Here is a 22,372-nt window from a genome sequence, read left to right as displayed (position 1 = left end):
TGAGTTTAAAAAGACAAGCATGTTTATACTGTGGTTAGAGTGCAGACTTCAACACTTGTGTCCTGGCTTCTGGAACTGGCTTGGGTCATTCCACTGCTGGCTGCAACTGAAAGGTAGTAGGGACCTAGGGACTCGTTTTGCTTTACTAAGAGGTGGTATTCCCTGTTCTTCATAAGCATACATCTGACAAAGACCTGTGCTTTGACAATGGGTACAATTACAGAAAGTAATGGAGGTGGTCGTCCTTCACCACTTGTGTCTTCCTACCACTGCAGACTCTAATGCCATTAAAAAAGAGGAAAATGAAATTACATCCTAGTCAGTTAATACTTTGTCCAATCACTCATTTAATTCACTTGACCCAGTCCAAGCCAACTTTTGTCACATTACTTAGACTTAATGGGACACCAAAAGTTTACATCCACCTAGAGGAAGAGAGGACCACATTGTAGCAGACAACACAGTGAATATTTGAGGTATTTATTATTTAGTATTTGTTAACTGTGCAGGTACAAAGGCTGATACACTTTTCAGTCATGGGCTGAGCAATGCAGTCAAGAATGTATTACAGCGATGTTTAACAACATACAATACATATAGGTAAGATGACTGTAATGTTTAACAACATACAATACATCTAGGTAACATGACTGTAACGTTTAACAACATGCAATACATATAGGTACAATGACTGTAATGTTTAACAACATACAATACATATAGGTATGATGACTGTAATGTTTAACAACATACAATACATATAGGTAACATGACTGTAATGTTTAACAACATACAATATATATAGGTATGATGACTGTAATGTTTAACAACATACAATACATACAGGTAAGATGACTGTAATGTTTAACAACATACAATACATATAGGTACGATGACTGTAATGTTTAACAACATACAATACATATAGGTAACATGACTGTAATGTTTAACAACATACAATACATATAGGTAACATGACTGTAACGTTTAACAACATACAATACATACAGGTACATTGACTGTAATGTTTAACAACATACAATACATATAGGTATGATGACTGTAATGTTTAACAACATACAATACATATAGGTAACATGACTGTAATTTTTAACAACATACAATCCATATAGGTACGATGACTGTAACGTTTAACAACATACAATACATACAGGTACGATGACTGTAATGTTTAACAACATACAATACATACAGGTACGATGACTGTAATGTTTAGCAACATACAATACATATAGGTACGATGACTGTAATGTTTAACAACATACAATACATATAGGTAAGATTACTGTAATGTTTAACAACATACAGTACATATAAGTAAGATGACTGTAATGTTTAACATACAAAACATATAGGTAAGATGGCTGTAATGCATAACAACATACAATACATACAGGTACGATTACTATAATGTTCATATAGATACGATGACTGTAATGTTTAACAACATACAATACATATAGGTAAGATGACTGTAATGTTTAACAACATACAATACATAAAGGTAAGATGACTGTAATGTTTAACAACATACAATACATATAGGTACAATGACTGTAATGCTTAACATACAATACATATAGGTACGATGACTGTAATGTTTAATAACATACAATATATATAGGTAAGATGACTGTAATGTTTAACAACATACAATAAATATAGGTAAGATTACTGTAATGTTTAACAACATACAGTGCATATAGGTAAGATGACTGTAATGTTTAACAACATACAATACATATAGGTAAGATGACTGTAATGTTTAACAACATACAATACATATAGGTAAGATGACTGTAATGTTTAACAACATACAATACATATAGGTACGATGACTGTAATGTTTAACAACATACAATACATATACGTAAGATGACTGTAATGCATAACATACAATACATATAGGTAAGGTTACTGTAATGTTTAACAACATACAATACATGTAGGTAAGATGACTGTAATGCATAACATACAATACATATAGGTAGGATTACTGTAATGTTTAACAACACACACTACATATAGGTAAGCTGACTGTAATGTTTAACAACATACAATACATATAGGTATGATGACTGTAATGTTTAATAAAATAGAATACATATAGGTACAATGACTAAGGTTTAACAACATACAATACATACAGGTACGATGATTGTAATGTTTAACAACATACAATACATATAGGTAAGATGACTGTAATATATAACAACATACAATACATATAGGTAAGACTACTGTAATGTTTAACAACATACAATACATATAGGTAACATGACTGTAATGCTTAACAAACAATGCATATAGGTAAGATGACTGTAATGTTTAACAACATACAATACATATAGGTAAGATGACTGTAATGTTTAACAACATAAAATACATATAGGTAAGATGACTGTAATGTTTAACAACATACAATACATATAGGTAAGATGCCTGTAATGTTTAACAACATACAATACATATAGGTAAGATGACTGTAATGTTTAACAACATACAATACATATAGGTAAGATGACTGTAATGCATAACAACATACAATACATATAGGTAAGATGACTGTAATGTTTAACAACATACAGTACATATAGGTAACATGACTGTAATGTTTAATAACATACAATACATATAGGTAAGATGATTGAAATGTTTAAGAACATACAGTGCATATAGGTAAGATGACTGTAATGCTTACCAACATACAATACATATAGGTAAGATGAATAATGCATAACAACATACAATACATATAGATAAGATAACTGTAATGCATAACAACATGCAATACATATAGGTAAGATGACTGTAATGTTTAGCAACATACAATACATATAGGTAAGATGACTGTAATGTTTAACAACATACAATACATATAGGTAAGATGACTGTAATGTTTCACAACATACAATACATATAGGTACGATGACTGTAATGTTTAACAACATACAGTACATATAGGTAACATGACTGTAATGTTTAATAACATACAATACATATAGGTAAGATGATTGAAATGTTTAAGAACATACAGTGCATATAGGTAAGATGACTGTAATGCTTACCAACATACAATACATATAGGTAAGATGAATAATGCATAACAACATACAATACATATAGATAAGATAACTGTAATGCATAACAACATGCAATACATATAGGTAAGATGACTGTAATGTTTAACAACATACAATACATATAGGTAAGATGACTGTAATGTTTAACAACATACAATACATATAGGTAAGATGACTGTAATGGTTCACAACATACAATCCATATAGGTTCGATGACTGTAATGTTTAACAACATACAATACATATAGGCAAGATGACTAATGTTTAACAACATACAGTGCATATAGGTAAGATGACTGTAATGCTTACCAACATACAATACATATAGGTAAGATGAATAATGCATAACAACATGCAATACATATAGGTAAAAATGACTGTAATGTTTAACAACATATTATACATATAGTTAAGATGACTGTAATGTTTAACAGCATACAATACATATAGGTAACATGACTGTAATGTTTAACATACAATACATATAGGTAACATGACTGTAATGTTTAACGTGCAATACATATAGGTAAGATGACTGTAATGTTTAACAGCATACAATACATATAGGTAACATGACTGTAATGTTTAACATGCAATACGTATAGGTAAGATGACTGTAATGTTTAACAACATACTATACATATAGGTAAGATGACTGTAATGTTTAACAACATACAATACATACAGATACGATGAGTGTAATGTTTAACAACATACTATACATATAGGTAAGATGACTGTAATGTTTAACAACATACAATACATGTAGGTAAGATGACTGTAATGTTTAACAACATACAATTGAAAAGGAACAAGCATAATAGAAATAAACTCTGTAATAAAGTTATAAAATGTCCATAAGCTAACAATTCCAATTCTTGATATGATGTCTGGAGTATGCAGAGAATATTTAAGTGTGCAGAGGGTGGGTGGGTCTTTGGGTAGGAAGGGAAATGGGAGTCACTCACTAGAGGAAGTGAATACTGTAGCAGGCTCCCCAATTTTGATGGGTTAAAGGTAAAGGTAGTTTGCAAGACGGGGGTTGCACAATTATGAATAAAAGAAATAAGATCTGTAAATTGTGGTAAGATAACACAACTGTACTCATTTTTTGTGGCTGGGACTCATAGGCTTTTAATAAGGTGTACTGGGGTTCATAGGGTTTAAATAAGGAAAGATGGTTAAGGCAACTTTGGAGAGTTATATAACACACAGGTATGGTCACTGTGTGGAAAAAACACTTAAATGTAAGTAAATCATAATAGATGTTCAGAAATATGGAGATTTTCTTTTGTAAACTGTAAAACTGTGTATACAATGTACACTTTATACAGAATTTGTATGCACTGATTTACACCATCTACAGTGTAATATAACTGTTTTAGTTTATTAAACTGCATTTCTGTTTACTATTAACTTAGCAATCCATACCGTACTTTTTGATTAATTTGTTCAAAAACTGTATGCATTATTTCAACTAATACTTAGGCTAATGTGTCAGTTCTATCAAAAAGTGACTACAATGAGCACAAGAAAAACAAGAACAACTGTTTAGAACCACAGAACAGATTATCAAAACAATACTTAAGAGTGCTGGACAGATTTAGAAATATGGACCAGCTATCGACAAGAAAATAAAGGAACTTGATGTATTCTTCATTACTTGCAGCAATTTAAGTATAAAGTAGATAACTAAGACTAGAATTATATTGGCTGAAATTCAGAAATTTACAAAAATTGTTAGGTAAGATTAAATAAAAAAAATACATATCCGTGTGGGACACTAAAGACAAACCTCTATGGTACGGGTCGAAAGTGCTACAAAGTAAGGGTCTCAGGTTCTGTTCTAAAAGGAACTTATACCACAGGTCTTCCTTGAGAAAGGGTGATGGGCTCAGCGGGATTTATTCAATTATCAGTAACTCAATCAGTAAATAAATATGTTTTCATTTCTGTTTCAAATAATTTAATTCAAGTTTTGAGTAGAAACTCAGTGACTATCTAGATACAAGTGGAGGTGGGCTGCAAATAAAATGGTAGCCGTTACCTTAATTTATGGGCATTCATAACAAAATTCAGGGGTTTCCTAGTAGTTTTTTTTTATTTCTCAGGTTTGCTGATAGTATGCTACACTGAACCAAATGCACCTGCAGAATATAGAAGAGTCTCGGACTGAAGAACTATATGTATGCATACAAGATTCTGGACACCTGAGAGTTTTTTTTTGTTTTTTTTTTGCACACTTCCTCCATTCTATGTGTGGATATCCAGTAATGACCATGCAATGTATATACACTGTTTGTAAGACTCACAGTGATGCTACTACAACATTCTTGGTGGAACAATATCCTTACTCCAACTTTCACCTGACTTTGGTCTTATGATAGCAATGCCTCAGGAAATGAAAGTACTTCTACATACAGATGGTAAAGCCTTCCCTGACTAGTTGAGCCTGGTAACTCAGGCTCATTTACTTATTTATTCATATCTGTTAACTAGTTACTTATTTATTCATATTTGTTAACTAGGGTAGAGCACTGATTCACAAGGACCTTTTTCGAACTCGGCCCAGGAGCTGTCTGGCTAAGTGACTAACTGAAAGTCACTCGGTGGCCAAACAAAGGTTGACAGAATCAAACCCTGGACCACAGGAAGCAGCTTGTTGACAGTTCAGAGCCTAAATCCTCTGTGCTAACTGAGAGATAATTTGTGAAGCTGTGCTGCAGATGATTTGCTGCTGCATTGTTTCTGTGCTGGAGTGATAGTTTAGTACTTTAACTGAAAGAGGTTACAGTCCTTCTTGAGAATTGAAATATGTGAGAGCAAATTGCTTTCCTTTTTGGGGATTTGGGTATGTGTTCCATGATACAATGCATTTCTGATATATGTGAAATTACACTCCTTTTCATGACTACACTTCAGCATTTAATACAAGATCATCTTAACAAGATGTGCAGTACTGAGCATAGACCATTCTAGATCTGCCATGTTATTCTAAGACCATTCAATATCATATGTCACCAGTGCAGTTGCCTTTCTAGACCTTCTGGTTAGACAGACAAGGACAAAGATAACAAGCTTTTACATATGTTATCAGCTGGTATGCATTCAGTACATATGTATTCAGTGAACAAGCTTATAGCAAGGTCTCTCACAGGGGATTCTGTATCATATTGCACCCAAGTAAGTTACTTTACAATCTGTGATGCTCCTACTAACTGAAACAAGCCTAAAGTTGTAGCACCTCAAAGTATTTGTCTTGATAGTCAGCTAATTTCACCAAAATAGAAGACTGTTTACATGAGGAAGGATATTCAGGCAGTCAAGTTAGTTACTAGGTGTTGTGTGGCCAGCCTTTGTGTTGGGGACTGGGCAGATGTTCTTCGTATTTCACTGTTGCAGTCATTACATTTGGGTAATCTGCTGGCAGGTTGCCCTCAGTCAGCCTGATTAACAAAGTTGGGTCATGCGTCGGTTGCTGTCCCTTCTTCCATGACATCAGGTCGTCATGGGTATAAAACATGCGGCCGATGCCATTACATCAATCTTTCTTGTCGTGCGGTGCCTGAAGCAGAAGCAGTTCACAAGTGCTGGTCGGCCGACTCCTGAAATTTTCATTTTCGAGTTTCAGAACCGAAGTCTTCAACTTAAAGCTAAGTACCCCGTTGAGGAAACTTTTTCTTGCTCCTTACTGATGTCAGTAAAAGTTAATAATTGCATTACTTGTGGAAAGCAAATACCTCATAAAGATTTTAATTTGTACTGTATTCCCTGCCTAGGCCTTGACCACGACGTACCTTGCTGTTGGTTTTGTGCTTTATTTAATCAGTGCACAATCCATCGTCGGTACATTTTTGCCTCTAAATATTTCGGTTCTTGGTTTAATTATCCAGAAATGACGTCGGTTAGCCATCCGACTACCGGAATTCCGAAAAAACACAAAGAAAAAGACAGAGACAGGCTGTCAAGGTCCAAAACTGCCGGCGACGCTTCTCCTAAGCCAGTCACCAGTTCGCCGGTACTCAATGAGGTGCTTTTGCAGCCCCTGATACCCACTACTTCTGACTCGCAGGTCTCTACTGAGACCCATTCGGAGTCCGGTATGCCGCGAGATGCTTCACCTATGGAACCCACAGATGTCTGTACCTTGGATGGGTCCAGAGCCGCTGTGCAGGCACCGGCTTCTGAGGGTGCATTCAGGCCTAAAGACTTGCATATTAAACCGACTCCACCTTCTATTCTAAGGTCTAAATCTTGATCTATGTCTAAAAAAACGATGCCCAGGCCACATGTTCAGGCCCCTATGCCTAAAAAAACAAATGATCAAAATGACTGAAGATCTTATTACTCTAATCAGGGGTAGTCAACCCCCCCCCCCCTTCTAAGAGGCCTAGGACTGAGCTTGACTACGAATCTTCTGATCAGGATTCTGTTTCTTCTAATTCTTCCAATGACCTGGATTTGTCCATACCTACTTATGAGGATTCTGATGCAGAGGATTCCATTCCCTCTGCTTCCCCCCCTGAGGACTTTTCTTTTGGGGAAACTTTACAAACCTTAAGGGAGCATTTCCACTGGGAAAGTCAGGAATTTTCTGAATCTAAAAAGAGGCTTAGGGATTTCCTTCTTCTACCTCAGCATGGGCCTTTGGCTATACCTCCTGTACTAGACATTGTTGATGATGTGTTTTCGGAATCCAGTATGGCCCCTTATTCCCTGCCTCCAGATCCTAGTAAACCTGACAGATACCACAGGGTTCCTGAGCCCCACAAGTTCCTTTTCAAAAATCCTGTTGCGGATCCAGAAACCATTTCTTAGGGGCCCAAGGGCATTAAGGCTTCTACTGCTAAAAATCCTACCCCTTCTGATAGAGACTCCAGGGCGCTATATAGATGGGGTAAAAAGGTTTATACTTCTGCAACCTTGGCAATCAGGGCTTTAAACTGCCAATTTCATATGCTAAAATATCAACAGCATATTATGGAACTGCTTAAACAGAAAAGGATGTTGATTTCTGACTGCATGGAAAATAAAGATTTATAGGATTTATTGCATTCTGCTGAACAAGTTGGAAAACATATTTTGCAATGTGGTTTTGATTCTTTAGATGCCTCTTGCAGGACTGCTGTTACTGGGTCTGTGCTTAGAAGGCATGCTTGGCTTAAGGAGCAATCTCTGCCTGATCATGTTAAAGCAAAATTGTTGGATGCATCTTTTAAATCAGGACCGCCTGTTTGGCAATAATGCTGAAGAACTTCTAAAAAAGATGGAAGATAAAGCTAAATCTATGCAAACTGTAAAAGATTTCTTACAAGTGCAACCTCCAAGATTTAGTATGCACTGGCCTACTAAGAATTGGTCCTTTCCAGCTCCTTCCATATCCACTCAAGCCAATCCCAGACACACCAAAAGCACCAGGTTTCAGTCCCAAGGGATTCTTAGAGCTAAGCGATGGGGGGGCCTCCACTTCCAAATCGGGAAATAACAAGACACTGCCCTATGGTAAACAATCTCAATGACTTTCCTTTAAAATTACCAAACACTTACCTTTTAGCCACCCCTTTGGGGGGAAAGATTGCTCTTCATGCAAAAAACTGGGAACTCATAACCCAGGACAAATGAGTTTTAAATATAGTGTCCCAGGGATACAGATTTCATTTCCACACGTTGCCAACACCAAACGGGTGGCCAGACCTGCCCCCAAATCAGTGGGCAGAGGCTCAGAAACAAGTACTTTCCATCCTAAACATGGGGGCTATTCAACTAGTACCAGAAGAGGAAAAGGGACAAGGTTTCTATTCTAGGCTTTTCCTGGTACCCAGAAAAGACAAATCATGGTGTCCAATTCTGGACCTGTCTACTCTAAACACCTTTCTGGACATTCCAAAATTCAAGATACTGACTCTTCACCAGTTACTTCCTATGCTAGGCAAAGATAACTGGTTGGCAACTCTACATTTAAAAGAAGCTTACCTGCATATCCCAATCAGGGAATCTTGTAGGAGATACCTACGCTTCAAATCAGGCTACTTGCATTATCAGTTCTCTGCACTGCCCTCTGGCTTGTCTACTGCGCCCAGGGTATTCACAAAGTGCCTGTCTCCAGTAATTGCATTTTGCAGGCAAAGAAATATTCAAATATATCCATACCTGGCATTTATAAAAAGGGTTCTAACTTGTCTAGGGTACACCATAAATGAAAAGAAATCACAACTGGTACCCTCTCAACAGATTACATTCCTGGGTGCAAGCTTGAATACAACTGCCCAGATGGCTTTCCTCATTCCAGAAAAGCAAATTCATTTGGTAACTTACTTCAAACAAGTGGCCACAGAAACCCTGCTATCTGCAAGACAAATACTGCAAGCCTTGGGGTTCATGGCCTCCTGCATTCTTCTAATTCCATATGCAAGACTGCATATGAGGAAACTTCAGTGGTACTTAAATAGTCTATGGAGTCAACATTGCCACAGCCTGGAAACAATTATTCCTATCATACCTTGCCTATGCCTGGAGTTCCTATGGTGGGCAGAGGCCTGCCACCAAAACAAGGGACTGCCATTCACACTACCCCCTGCCACCCAAACCCTAACTACAGATGCATCAGACTATGCATGGGGGGCTCACCTGGCAGGAAAGTGCATTCAGGGCAAATGTAACCCAAATCAAATGCACCTACATATCAATCAAAAAGAAATGTTAGCTCTACAGAATGCTCTGACAGCCTTCAAGGACTACATTCATCCAGGACAACTAATGGTAAAGACGGACAACACCACGGTTATGTGGTACATAAACAAGCAGGGGGGTACACATTCCTATCCCCGTTGAAGACTAGCCATGGCATTGTGGAACACGGCCTTAAGCTACCAAGTGCAACTACAAGCTCAATTCCTGCCAGGAAAACTGAATACACTGGTAGACAGACTAAGCAGAAATCTCATGGACCCACACGAGTGGAAACTGGAACCATGGATTTTCAGCATGTTGACAAGCAAATCTGGGAGCCCAGACATAGATCTATTTGCCTCCCCCCAGAACTACATTTTCACAAGGACTCCTCCAAAAAATCCTGGAAAGTGGATGCTCTGTCATTCAGCTGGAAAAACCTATCAGTCTATGCCTTTTCCCCTCTGCCTCTAAACTCCAAAGTTCTGCTAAAAGTCAAACAGGACAAACCAAAAATTATTTTGATTGCTCCAGACTGGCTATGCCAACACTGGTACCCACACCTGTGCAGTGTGTCACAAATATCTCCATGGCACCTGCCCCAGGCACCTTCCTTGCTGTCTCAGCAGGAGAACCAAATTCTGCACCCTCAGCTCCCAACATTGAACCTTGCAGCTTGGCTAATCACTTAAATTCACCCGTAGCATCCCTCAGCAAACCTGTGATGGATGTCATCTTGGAGGCGAGAAGACCTAGTACTAGAAAATCTTATGCTGACAAATGGAAAAGATTCTGTGCCTGGAACCAATCTTTAGGGATGAGAACAGCAGTGCCCAATTTACCTCAGATTTTACAATACTTAACTGAGATGCTTCACAAGGGCCTGTTTTTTCCTCTATTAAAATCCACGCTTCAGCTATTTCAGCTCACTATAACACAGAACCAGCCCTCTTTTCTCATCCCCTGCTCAAAAAGTATCTCAGAGGGGCAAAGAACTTGAGACCACCCAGGAGAGCTCCTACCTCTGCCTGGGACCTTAACTTTGTTTTGGAAAAGCTCACTTTACCTCCTTTCAAGCCAGCTGCTACTGCAGACTTAAAATTTCTTTCTTCGAAAACAGCCTTCCTCTTAGCAATCACTACACCTAGAAGGATCTCTGAATTACAGGCCCTTATGGCCGTGCAGCCTTTCATCATCTTTCATGCAGACAGGGTATCGCTGAGGACCAATCCATTTTTCATGCCCAAGGTGGTTTCCAGTGTGGCTGTTAACCAGTCCATTCATTTGTCAACCTTCTATCCCAATCCACAGAACAAAGGGAAACGGATTCTGCATTCCTTGGATGTGCACAGATATCTTAGATTCTACTTGGACAGAACTAAATTTCGAAGAAAATCTGAACAATTGCTAGTGGCATTTGCTGCTGGGGCAGAGGGGAAGGCTATTTCAAAACAAACCATTTCTAAATGGATAAGTCATTGCATCCATTTCTGTTATAAGCACCATGGAAAACCTATCCCCCAGGGGATCAGATCTCATTCCACTAGGGCTGCATCTACTTCTGCAGCCTTTCTCAGAGGTGTTCCTACTAGGGATATTCTAGAAGCTGCTACCTGGAGTTCAGTACATACTTTCACCAAGCATTGTCATTTACCAATTTTCTCTAAATCCAGAGCTGGCTTTGCCACTGCTGTCTTGCAGGGCCTTATTGTGTACACTTACTATAAATGTAGATGTTTGAGTGTATTCACTGTTGCAGTCCTGGTTACCCTCCCTCCAGCCCCCTAGTTTTTTCTGACTGTACCTCTCCTTTCCTTTACTATGCTTAAAAGCCTTTTTGGTGTATTTGCTTTTGGTTGGAGGTATACCTTTGTATTTTTGTGTTTATTTGCTCCCCATTAGGGGGGCACCTGACATCTGGGGCAAGAATAACTGATGTAATGGCGTCGGCTGCATGTTTTATACAATGAAACAATAAAAAGGCTCAACAAACCAAATCAACTGAAATACCATGGTCCAAAGGGCAAAAGAACAATCCAAACAAATAGCGTACCACAATTTATGCGGACTTATAGTTTTGTTGCTTCCAAGTCCGTTACTGTTGACCAACACGTTCCTACTAAGAACGTCAATGATCAGGATACACATCTTGTTTCTCCTGCTGTTACTGATCAGGGTGACCGTTTATCTGTTAACCGGAACACCGATGTTGGTGTGGAAGTTGGACATTTGGAAGCTAACGAATGTGACGCTTCCTGTAATGCTGACAATGACAGTTCTGTTAAAAATAAGACAAAAGTTGGTATTACTTCTACTACTTCATCTTCTTCTAGTTCTTTTTTCAACAAAAAGAACTATTGCAACAAGAAGACGGTTCTTACCAGAAGTCGGACTTTTCTGGGGTCCAACTCTTCAGGGGACGAGACATAAACAGTGTCATGGACAGTTTCAGTGTTATTAACTTAACCAACCATTGTTTTTCTGAGACTGAGTTAAAAATTCTTAGATATGGTTTGAATTTTGTTCCTAGTTCTAGGGCTAATTTCAGCAAAACTGTGGTTGATATTAAGAAATATACTAAGAAATTGAATTTATTTTATTTAATGAACAACGTTTCTAATGACAACAAAGTTTTGGTTAAACCTTCTTGCTATACACCCAAGTTACATCACACTATTAGAGTGTTTGAGGAACTTTGTATTCAAGATATTAGTCAGATGTTGCAGTGTAGGCCTAATACCTTTAGTAATTTAAATAGTGATGAAAGGAAAGCTTTAGAGAACCTTAAGGCGTTAAATCAAAACTTTAGGTTTATGAAAAGTGACAAAGGTGGCAATATTGTGATTATGGAGCAGGATGTTTATAAAAACAAAATGTTGGAAATTTTAAGTAATTTAGAAGAGTATGAAAAAATTAGTCTTCAAGAAATTCTACGTAAACAACGTTTGATTCATTCTTATTTATATGAGGCTCTTATGTCTGGTGACATTAATTTTGAAGTTTATGATTTTTGTGTAGTGCAGGAACCCAGAATTGGAGTTATCTTTGGTATTCCAAAAACGCACAAGTGTTTATCAAGCCCCCCTTTTAGGCCCATTGTTTCTTCACCGCACTCTGTTACTGAGGGAGTTTCTCTTGTTATTGATGCTATTCTAGGACCCATTTTGGCAAATGAAGTTTCTTACATCAGGGATTCCTGGCACTTTTTGAATAAACTAAACTTGTATGCACAGAGTGGGATCTTTGATCCTCAGAAGCACATCATTTTTACTATTGACGTTGTATCATTATACACGTGTATTCCTCACAATGAAGGCGTTGAAGCTGTACGTTGTTTTTTATCCAAGAAAAACAATGGGCTTAGTAGTAATGCTATTTCCACCATTTGTGGTTTTTTGGATATAGTTTTAGACAACAATTTTTTTCTTTTTGATAAGATCTATTATAAGCAGAAGAGAGGTGTTGCTATGGGGTCTCCTGCTGCACCTGTCTACGCCAATTTGGTTATGGCATGGTGGGAATTTGAGTTTATACCGTATTTAAGAAATAAGTTTCAAATTTCTTTTTTTTGTCATTTTGTTGATGATTTATTTTTCATTATTGAAGGTAATTCAGAAACTGTTGATTTGTTTGTGTCAGAAGTTAATTTACTCTCTAGTTATTTGAAATTTACCAAAGGTAGTGTTGGATTTAAAGTCAATTTTTTTAGATGTTCTACTATGGTGGGACAATATTGACGTTAGGTTTCATAGTCGCATTTATCGTAAAGCTACTTTTACCAATGGTTACTTGCATTATTCTAGTAAGCATCCAAGGCACATTATTAGGAACATTCCTAGAGGACAGTTCATTAGAGCCAGTCGCATGACATCAAAAGACTCTGACTTGGTTAGTGAGTTTGAATTTATTACGAATATGTTTATTGAGAGAGGGTATAATAAGCTGGTTTTAAAACAAGCTAGTGAAGAAATTTGTAATAAACGTTCAACAGTTTATCAACCTTTGTTAGATTATATTTCTAAACAGAATTTGGGTCCTAACATTGTTTCATTGGACAAAAATATTGATACTAACTTGATTTGTGCCTTGGATATGACTGCTGACAGTCAACGCATCCAGCAAATGTTAACAAAAAACTGGAGAATCATAAAGGGTAATTCTGATATTTATAATGTTTTGGGTGATAAACCTTTTTTTTGTTTTAAAGAACCATTTTAATTTAAAGAAAGCTTTAGAGTTTAATGACAATAATAACACTGTTTTGAAAACTGACAAAAAAGGTATGCACTGTTGTCATCAGTGCAATATGTGTCGGTACATTTCTGAGGGCCCCTATATTAACATCGACACTTTAGATAGGACATTAAGTGTGCCAGGTTTTGTCAATTGTAACACCAAAGGTGTTATTTATATTAGTATGCGTTCCACTTGTCCTGCCTTTTATATTGGCATGACTATTAGGTGTTTAAAAACTCGTATTAGGGAACACCTCTATAGTATTCGTAATAGTGATGACACCAATGCACTATACAAGCATTCAGTCAGTTGTTCTTCTTTTAAAAAATTTTTGTTTTCTGTTTTGGAAGTTGGTCATTCGGACATGAGAGGGGGTGATTTTAAAAATTACTTGGAGCAGCGGGAGACTATTTGGCAAATTAAATTAAGATCTGATGTTTATCCCGGTTTAAATGATGCCATTAATGTAAAATGCTTTTTAAAGTATTGAAAATTGTTTGTTAACAAGGATCTTGACATCACTTCCTTTTTTACTTGACACTGTGATTTCTTAGGTCATTACCTGTTAATTAGACATCTTGATTGTTTAATTAATGAATCATTGGAAATGCTATTTAATGTTTGTCTCGTGGTTTATTTTTTATTCTGAGGAAGTCTTTGGACGAAAGCGGACAATAAATTGTGGTACGCTATTTGTTTGGATTGTTCTTTTGCCCTTTGGACCGTGGTATTTCAGTTGATTTTGCATGTTTTATACCCCTGATGACCTGACGTCATGGAAGAAGGGACAGCAACCGATGCAGGACCCAAGACTTTGTTAATCAGGCCGATTGAGGGGTCATGGAAGAAGGGACAGCAACCGACGCAGGACCCAAGACTTTGTTAATCAGGCCGACTGAGGGCAACCTGCCAGCAGATTACCCAAATGTAATGACTGCAACAGTGAATACTTTCGAACATCTACATTTATGGTAAGTGTACACAACTGTACTTTTTCACTCTGCTCTCCTTCCTTGATGTTAAGACATAAGGTCATTTACTTTACATTTGTTCTCTGCCTAAGACTATATGCAAAGTGTAGCTGGACTGCAGCTCAATCATGGCACTGGTCAGCTATTTTATGGTGGAACTGTTTTAAAGCAAGCAGGCCACACCTGTTTTTCAGAACAGTTCACTCCAGGGGTCATATGCTAAGGTTATAGCTTGCATCAGGAAGTCCTTTCTCTGGTATTATTATTTCTGATAGAAACAAACCCAGCAAGTGTCACCCTTTTCGTCACTCCAAACTTAGGTTTCGTATGACTAATCTCTTTTGTGGAGAAACAACCTTCCCAGGAAAATGAAAGGTCCAAGAGTTGGTTTGTTGATTATGAATCTGAGAGATTAGTAGCCTGAGAGCAACAAAATTAAAATATTTGTAAATAAGTAAATAAATTAAACACATGCACATATCTGTGTGTGTGTGTGTGTGTGTGTGTGTATGCCACAAGGTGTGTGTGTGTGCGTGTGTGTGTGTGTGTGTGCATGTGTGTGTGTGTGTGTGCATGTCTGTGTGTGAGTGTGCATGCGCACACGTTTGCAGTTCCTATCATCAACCATTTTTTAGCCAGTTCAAGGACCATTGATCATAATCAAGCAAAACCCTATTTATCAGCTGTGAGAAGTGAGGGGATCTGGACTTACCCTTTTATAAGACCCATGGCAAAACCGATTCAGGAATTCCAAGACTATGATCAATAAAGCAAGCCATCTTATGGTAGGATGACAAAAAAAAGACTGTAATTTAATATAAAAATTAGATTTTGGTGCACAACTTCCCCAATGGTTAAATGAAGCAAATTATGCTACAGCTGAGCTAAGTCGACTGAAACATAATTCATGGTGATTTTACTTTGGTCTTACTATGCAATTGTGGAGTTAATATATAAATATTTTATGGGTCTAAGACAAAGCCTCTTTGACAACAGAATAAATCAAATATATTTGAGTACATATGTGTGTGTGTGTGTGTGTGTGTGTGTGTGTGTGTGTGTGTGTGTGTGTGTGTGTGTGTGTGTGTGGTAGGGGCATCAATCCAGGATAATGAGGGCAATGAAAATTAAAATACAAACTAAGCAGGTAAAGACATTATATATCACTTTCCCTTTATGTGATCAAAACCTATTGGCTAGAAAATTGTTGTTTCATATTTGACCAGAGTATGTTCCTCAAAGGTGTATTTGTCCCAAAGTTCTTTGCTCAGTGAATTGTTTTGCTAATACTATGTTCAGGATGTGTGGCAGTCAGAGGAGGAGTGCAGCAAAAAATCTGGGCTTTAAAGGGTGTTCTGCCCTCTCTCTGAGCATGTGCAGTATGGTGATGATATGATATATATATAAATATATATGTATGTATGTATATGTATGCATATATATATATATATATATATATGTATATATATATATATATATATATATATATATATATATATATATATATATATATTTATATGGGATCACTACGAAATACCAAACACCTAAAATCCCTACGCTGAAAACAATGAGACCAGATGACCGAAACCCCACATTACCGAAAGACCAGAAGCATGAAATGCAAAATCCCGATGTTAAGGGATTTTGCGTTAGTGCTTCTGGTGTTGCAGTTCAGGTAAGTATGTGTGTGTAAGTGTGTTTGTGAAGGGTGTAGTGTGTGTAAGTGTATGTTGTGACTGTGGTGTGTGTGTGAGGGTCTGTAATGTTTGGATGTGAGTTTGCCTTGTGTGTCTGTTTGTGCGATCTCGGAGTTAGAATAATAAAGTAGGGGGGTGTGGGTGGCGCAGCCCCCCACATGGGGGATGCAGGGGGGCTTGCCCCCCTGCCTATGTCTAGTGTAGGATGCATTGTTTGGTTGTGGGGGGAAGGTGTGTGTATGTGTGTGTGCTGTTTGGTTGTGTAACTTTTGCGATTTTGAATTTCGTGGTTTTAAATATTCGGTATTGTGGGGTTTTGGGCATGTGGTCTCGGTGTTTTAAGCATTGGGATTTTGGGCGTTCGGTATTTAGTAGTGATTACATATATATATGTATATGTATAAAAGAGGTATGAGATGCAGAGAGGGCTATCTTTTTTCAAATAAAAGTTTTTTTCCTGCAGATTTGTTTATCTTTTAAGTATGATTGTCCTGTTGTAGTAATACTGTCCTGCTCTTTTAACTTCTGTCTGTTGTATTTCATTTTGATGCAGTGGATTCCCAAGTGTGTCATCACAGGTGAGTTGTGCGGTAGCCAAGGTTTCTAAACGTTTTTCTAAATGTTATTATTGCATTCAGATTAGCTTTACTATCTTCTTTAAGGGCTTTCAGAAATTTTACTATTATGTATGTTTTAAATGTCAGCCATGTTTTCATAACGTGGCCAAGCAGTGTAGTTGGCTTTGGTCAGAAACATTAATCTAGAGTATTACACAATTAGAAGTTTAGTAATCTGTTTACTGTCAAGTATGCAGTAACAGTCGCTACAAGTTCTCCCATGATCTGATATGACACAGATTTAGACTCACCATCTGGGGGATCACTTGACTTATCTCTGCCATCATCTGTGAAGATTTGCCTGACTGTGAAACAAGATTCCATGATAGGTGGTAATCAGTTATTTCCAGAAGATATTCTTAAATTTCTACTTGACCAAAAATGACTAGGGCATTGTGCAACTGTCATTGTTTCAATTTTTTTTAATTTTTTTTCGCAGATTGAATCGCATTTTCGTTGAAGTTCCATCCTGTGGTAATCAGAGTAGTGAAAAGGTTATTTTGAGTAATGACTATTCAGCTTACCCAGAATTCTTTGTCACACTTGGTGCTTTTGCATTCCTCTACTGCATGGGAGCTCTGATTGTCTACCTCGGATATCGCCACGTCTACTTGGAGAACAAAAAACTGCCGGTCTTGGTGAGGCACAATACTTTTTTTTACCTTACTATTTTGGTGCTGTCACTAAGAGACTTTGCATATTTGTAAGATTCACCTATGAATTTCCTTAGAGTAGCAGAACCACAAACCAAAAAGTTGCAGTTTTTTTGTGTCCTAATATTATCACTGTTTCTCTAAGAAGTAGTGACCTCAGAGTGAAAATAACAAAGTTAAGAGATGGGAACAGCAAGTCCATCTACAAATAATATTTTTTGACAACAGCTGTATTTTGCGCATAATTTTATTAGGTTTGAGTAGCTGAGATATCTGATTGTCATTACTTGTGCTTGTTAAATCCAAGCTGTTTTTGACAAATTTACTCTGGAAGCATTTTTTACCAAACCTGCATTGGCAGTTTATCTCTCAACCTGTTAGCATAAGAAATCTGGACAAAGCCTAAAATAATGACCGTGGGGGGGCAAAGAACCAGATTTTAAATATTGCTCATATAAACTTAGAAGGTTGCTTGAATAATAGGATTTGTGTTAGTATGCATTTTCAGAAGGATATGAAGTCCAAAACTCAAATGTCTGTCACCATTTACTGACTTCAAGCCTCAGTGATTTACCACTAAAATACAAAGTTAATAAAGATCAGATCAACAATATGGGGCAAACAATCAGGACATTTTGTGAAAATCTGGACAGTTGAGAGGTACAATTGGTAGCACCTTAGTGTGATATATTTCAAAGTGAAAACTCAGCCGATGAAGAAGCATTGATTTCAATGCACATAACTTCTTCACCAATTGCCATATACACATTACAGATACACATTATCCATGAAAATAAAACCAGAGACAAGAGCAGCAATGACATATAGTGACACCTAACCATACTTTTCAGCTGTCCAGATTTTTGTCTCATATTTTTGGTCTGTTTTGCACAAGTTCTGTGTTTTTCTAGCAAATCACTGGATGATCTCAGGAATGAAATCACTAAATAATGACATACATTTCAGTTTCAGACCTCATATTCTTCAGAAAAATGCATGCTAAGACAAATGCTGTTATTCTGTCAACTTTCTTAGTTTATAAGAGCAATATTTAAAATAGGATCATAGGAGGTTATTAGGCTTTTGGCCCTGAGAACCTTATAAGCCTAGCCATGAGTTTAGCCCATGTTTAGACAAGTCAGCACCCAAAGCTCCTGTCCAGCAGGGACACAGTTGGAATCCCAGGGGTGTATTTTCTGTTCCCCATCCAGTTATATCCAGGTTGTGCTTAAAAAGGGATAATGAGGTACTCTGTTTGACATGGAGAGGGAGTCTGTTCCACAGATGGGGGAGTCTCTGGGACACAAATCTGTCCCGCCAACAAGTCCTATTGCTATCACAGACCAGGATGGGGTTGCACTTATGGGTTGCTCAAGTGGAGCTTGACTTACGAATATGCAGCAGTCCCATCAAGGCGGGGTCAGAGATTGCTTTGTGTGCCTATTTTTGTGCCTTTGTCCCACCATTATGTCAGGCTTTGGTCAGATTTCTTGTGCTAACCAATTGAGAGGTTTGCACCTAACCAGGTGGTTTAAACAGCAACCATTGCACTCTGCAGTGCTGAGCTATGCAGTCAGCAGGACTATGACTGCGGAACCCAAACAGAACCAAGGTATGCATGCTGGTGCATATGTAATCTGCTGAACAAGAAAAAGAATAACACATTTAGAATGTACAAAGGTGATTTTGATTTTATACAGACATGATTGCTTTTCTTATAACTCTCTCTGCTAATGAAAAGCAAATATTCACTGAAAAGAAATAATTTGAGCACCATAAATAAGGGAAGTTGGTCCAACACCTTCTGCAGCACTTTGTAAAGTTTTCAGCATCTCATCTCCACAAGCACGTAATATGGAAGCAGTCTAGGACAGTCTAAAAGTGGACCCCTACAAGGCTTCCTCCTTGCTGTTAAAGCCAGACAAATAGAGACTAAAAGTGTCTACTGTGCAATCTGGATGAAACAGGGAATGAGAACATATTGGCAACTTCCTGTTATCTCAAAACAAACAGCAAAGTTCAAAGAATAATATATTGCAAATCAATGACATAGAGATGGCCAGTTTCCTAGATGTTATTCACTGCTAGGATGATGCCTTGATGACCGGGCAGAGAGAAGCACAATTCAAAAAAGAACTGTGCATCTGGAAAAAGTCAGTATATGTGACACTGGAATGGACAGTGCTCATAGCAACAGCTTTGTGGGTCATTCACTGTAGTCTTGCACTAAACAGCAACTGCATTTGAGGTGGTGGTACCGGAATCTATTAGGGCACAAAGTCAGAGAGCCTGTTGTCAAAGCAGTGGAGAAAGAAGAGTTTTATTGAGTATGCAAGGAAGAGTTTGAGTTCACAGCATTGCAAAATACATGTCCTCATCTGTAATATGCCCACAGATAGGAAACACATCTTTATTTGGGGTTATAGTGTGAATCCTATGCACACTAGGTCTTTGGGAGAGAAATTAAACCCAATATCAAGGCGCATAGCAGCTTAGCACTAAACATTCTAAATATGTTAAATGTACAAGGTACTGAGAGGTGCTATACAGGTATAGTAGGACCCCTATAACACAGTGGCATTGCATGGTGTACATTACAATAGCACACAAATCACTTGTGCATTTATACATTGCAGTCCTTATAGTTTACTTATGGCAGAAAGCTGTATCTTGGGACGTATTAAGACAGCCATGTGCAATGTGGGTCACAGATTCGAGGTTAGTATGTAGGAGTGGACAGCAGAACTCAGGAATGTTGCTGTAAACTGTTGCTCACGTTATTTGGGTTTCATATTCAGTGTCTGATGCCATGTAAGTTCAGAAGGGGCTTCTAGTGAGCTGTACAGCTAGCTAGCTGTTAGAAAAGTCTACACAGGCATGTGTCTGATACAGCAGAGATACTACAGTAGTGATGATACCGAAGTACAAGTGAATGAAAGCAACTTTCTTAATGTATGTGCTTTTCTGTACATGCATGTCTGTCTGCATGACTGTGTGTGTGTGTGTGTGTGTGTGTGTGTGTGTGTGTGTGTGTGTGTGTGTGTGTGTGTGTGTGTGTGTGTGTGTGTGTGTGTGTGTGTGTGTGTGTGTGTGTGTGTGTGTGTGTGTGTGTGTGTGTGTGTGTAACTGGACCCTCCTAATCCCTCTTGTCTGCATGAAGCAAAAATAAATTCCAACAGCCAAAAAAGCCTACAGTCAGCCACAAAACCCAGTAAGTTCAGTACATTTATTCAAAAGCTTTTAATGGGAAACCAAAAAAGGACATCATCAGACAAAAAGTTTTATACACTGAAAGCAATATGTTTTATGTATGCATGCGCACACATACACACAAACATACATACATACATATATGTATATATGGCAACACTGAAATTCATTGACAGACAGTTAAGATGACAGTCATCCTGCCAGCTTAATATGATCAACAGGAAGCTGTTGACCTTTGCATAACATTGCTATAATAATGGAGTTGGGAATATTCCCTTTAACCTGTATTTTGCAGTATGTGGTATTGGGGTGTAGGGGCATTTTTGTTTTATTTGAATGCCTCATAGTTATGCCTATGTTAATGTTTTGATCTAGAACCAGTAAAAAATACATGATCTCGACCACATGACACCCCAGAATGAAAAATTTATTAAAAATAAAAGCTAGTTAAGTTCTTTCATCCACACTTGGACTTCATTAGAACTCAAAGTGTATAAACCAAACCACTCCTTTTAAACCATTAAAAATGCAAATTAACCAACCTAACAAGAACTTCTAATCACATTTTAAAGAGACCACCTTAAAACATACACTAATAAAATATATTAAAAACATCTTGAAACATTTGTATAATTGCACAGGCTGATACAAAATCACAATAACCACTAGCTACTTTAAAAAACAATTTTCTGTGTTTGTTTGTTGTACATTTATAATTTATAATTTAGCTGCTTGCATTTTCAATACTGGATTGACTGAAATAAGTCATTGAGACCTGGCCTGAATATACCATCCAGTCTCAATTGCCACAAGAGCTCCTTATATTCCAGCTTATTCTCCCATGCCCCCCCCCCACACCGTAGCATCGCAGGGTACTATTTCTAAAATCCCAAACACAAATTTTGTGAAACCCACACATCCACATGCATGTCTGAATAATTCATTCTTGTGGTTGGCCTTCTTTATGTCATATAAATGCTCGTAAATTTGTTTAGAGAATCTTCTCTCTGTTTTCCACACATAAAATGAAAAACAATTATTGCATAGGGCTAGGTAAACTACCCTGCTTAATTACAATCCCCTTTTTGAAACACAATAGTTGTCCCAAGCATGTTTTTTAGTGTCGCTCCCTTTCAATAATATACCTACAAAAACTACACCTACCGCATTTTCTGGTTCCGTTTTTTTGGCATGGAACTCCCTTTTTCCAACACC

At 37.5% G+C, this 22,372-nt stretch overlaps 1 protein-coding gene across 1 annotated transcript in view; it reads left to right on the top strand.

The window, feature by feature from the left end:
• The window catches only part of SYPL2 (synaptophysin like 2), a 348,607-nt gene that overhangs the window by 216,392 nt on the left and 109,843 nt on the right, over positions 1-22,372 (top strand). The window contains exon 4 of the mRNA XM_044076881.1: positions 17,734-17,932. Coding sequence (XP_043932816.1) covers positions 17,734-17,932 — 199 coding nt within the window. The remainder of the gene's footprint in view (positions 1-17,733; positions 17,933-22,372) is intronic.

Source organism: Protopterus annectens, chromosome 7.part0, assembly GCF_019279795.1.
Source record: "Protopterus annectens isolate FY-2018-M chromosome 7.part0, PAN1.0, whole genome shotgun sequence".
Classification (NCBI taxonomy): domain Eukaryota; kingdom Metazoa; phylum Chordata; order Ceratodontiformes; family Protopteridae; genus Protopterus; species Protopterus annectens.
This window is presented reverse-complemented; position numbering and strand designations above follow the sequence as displayed.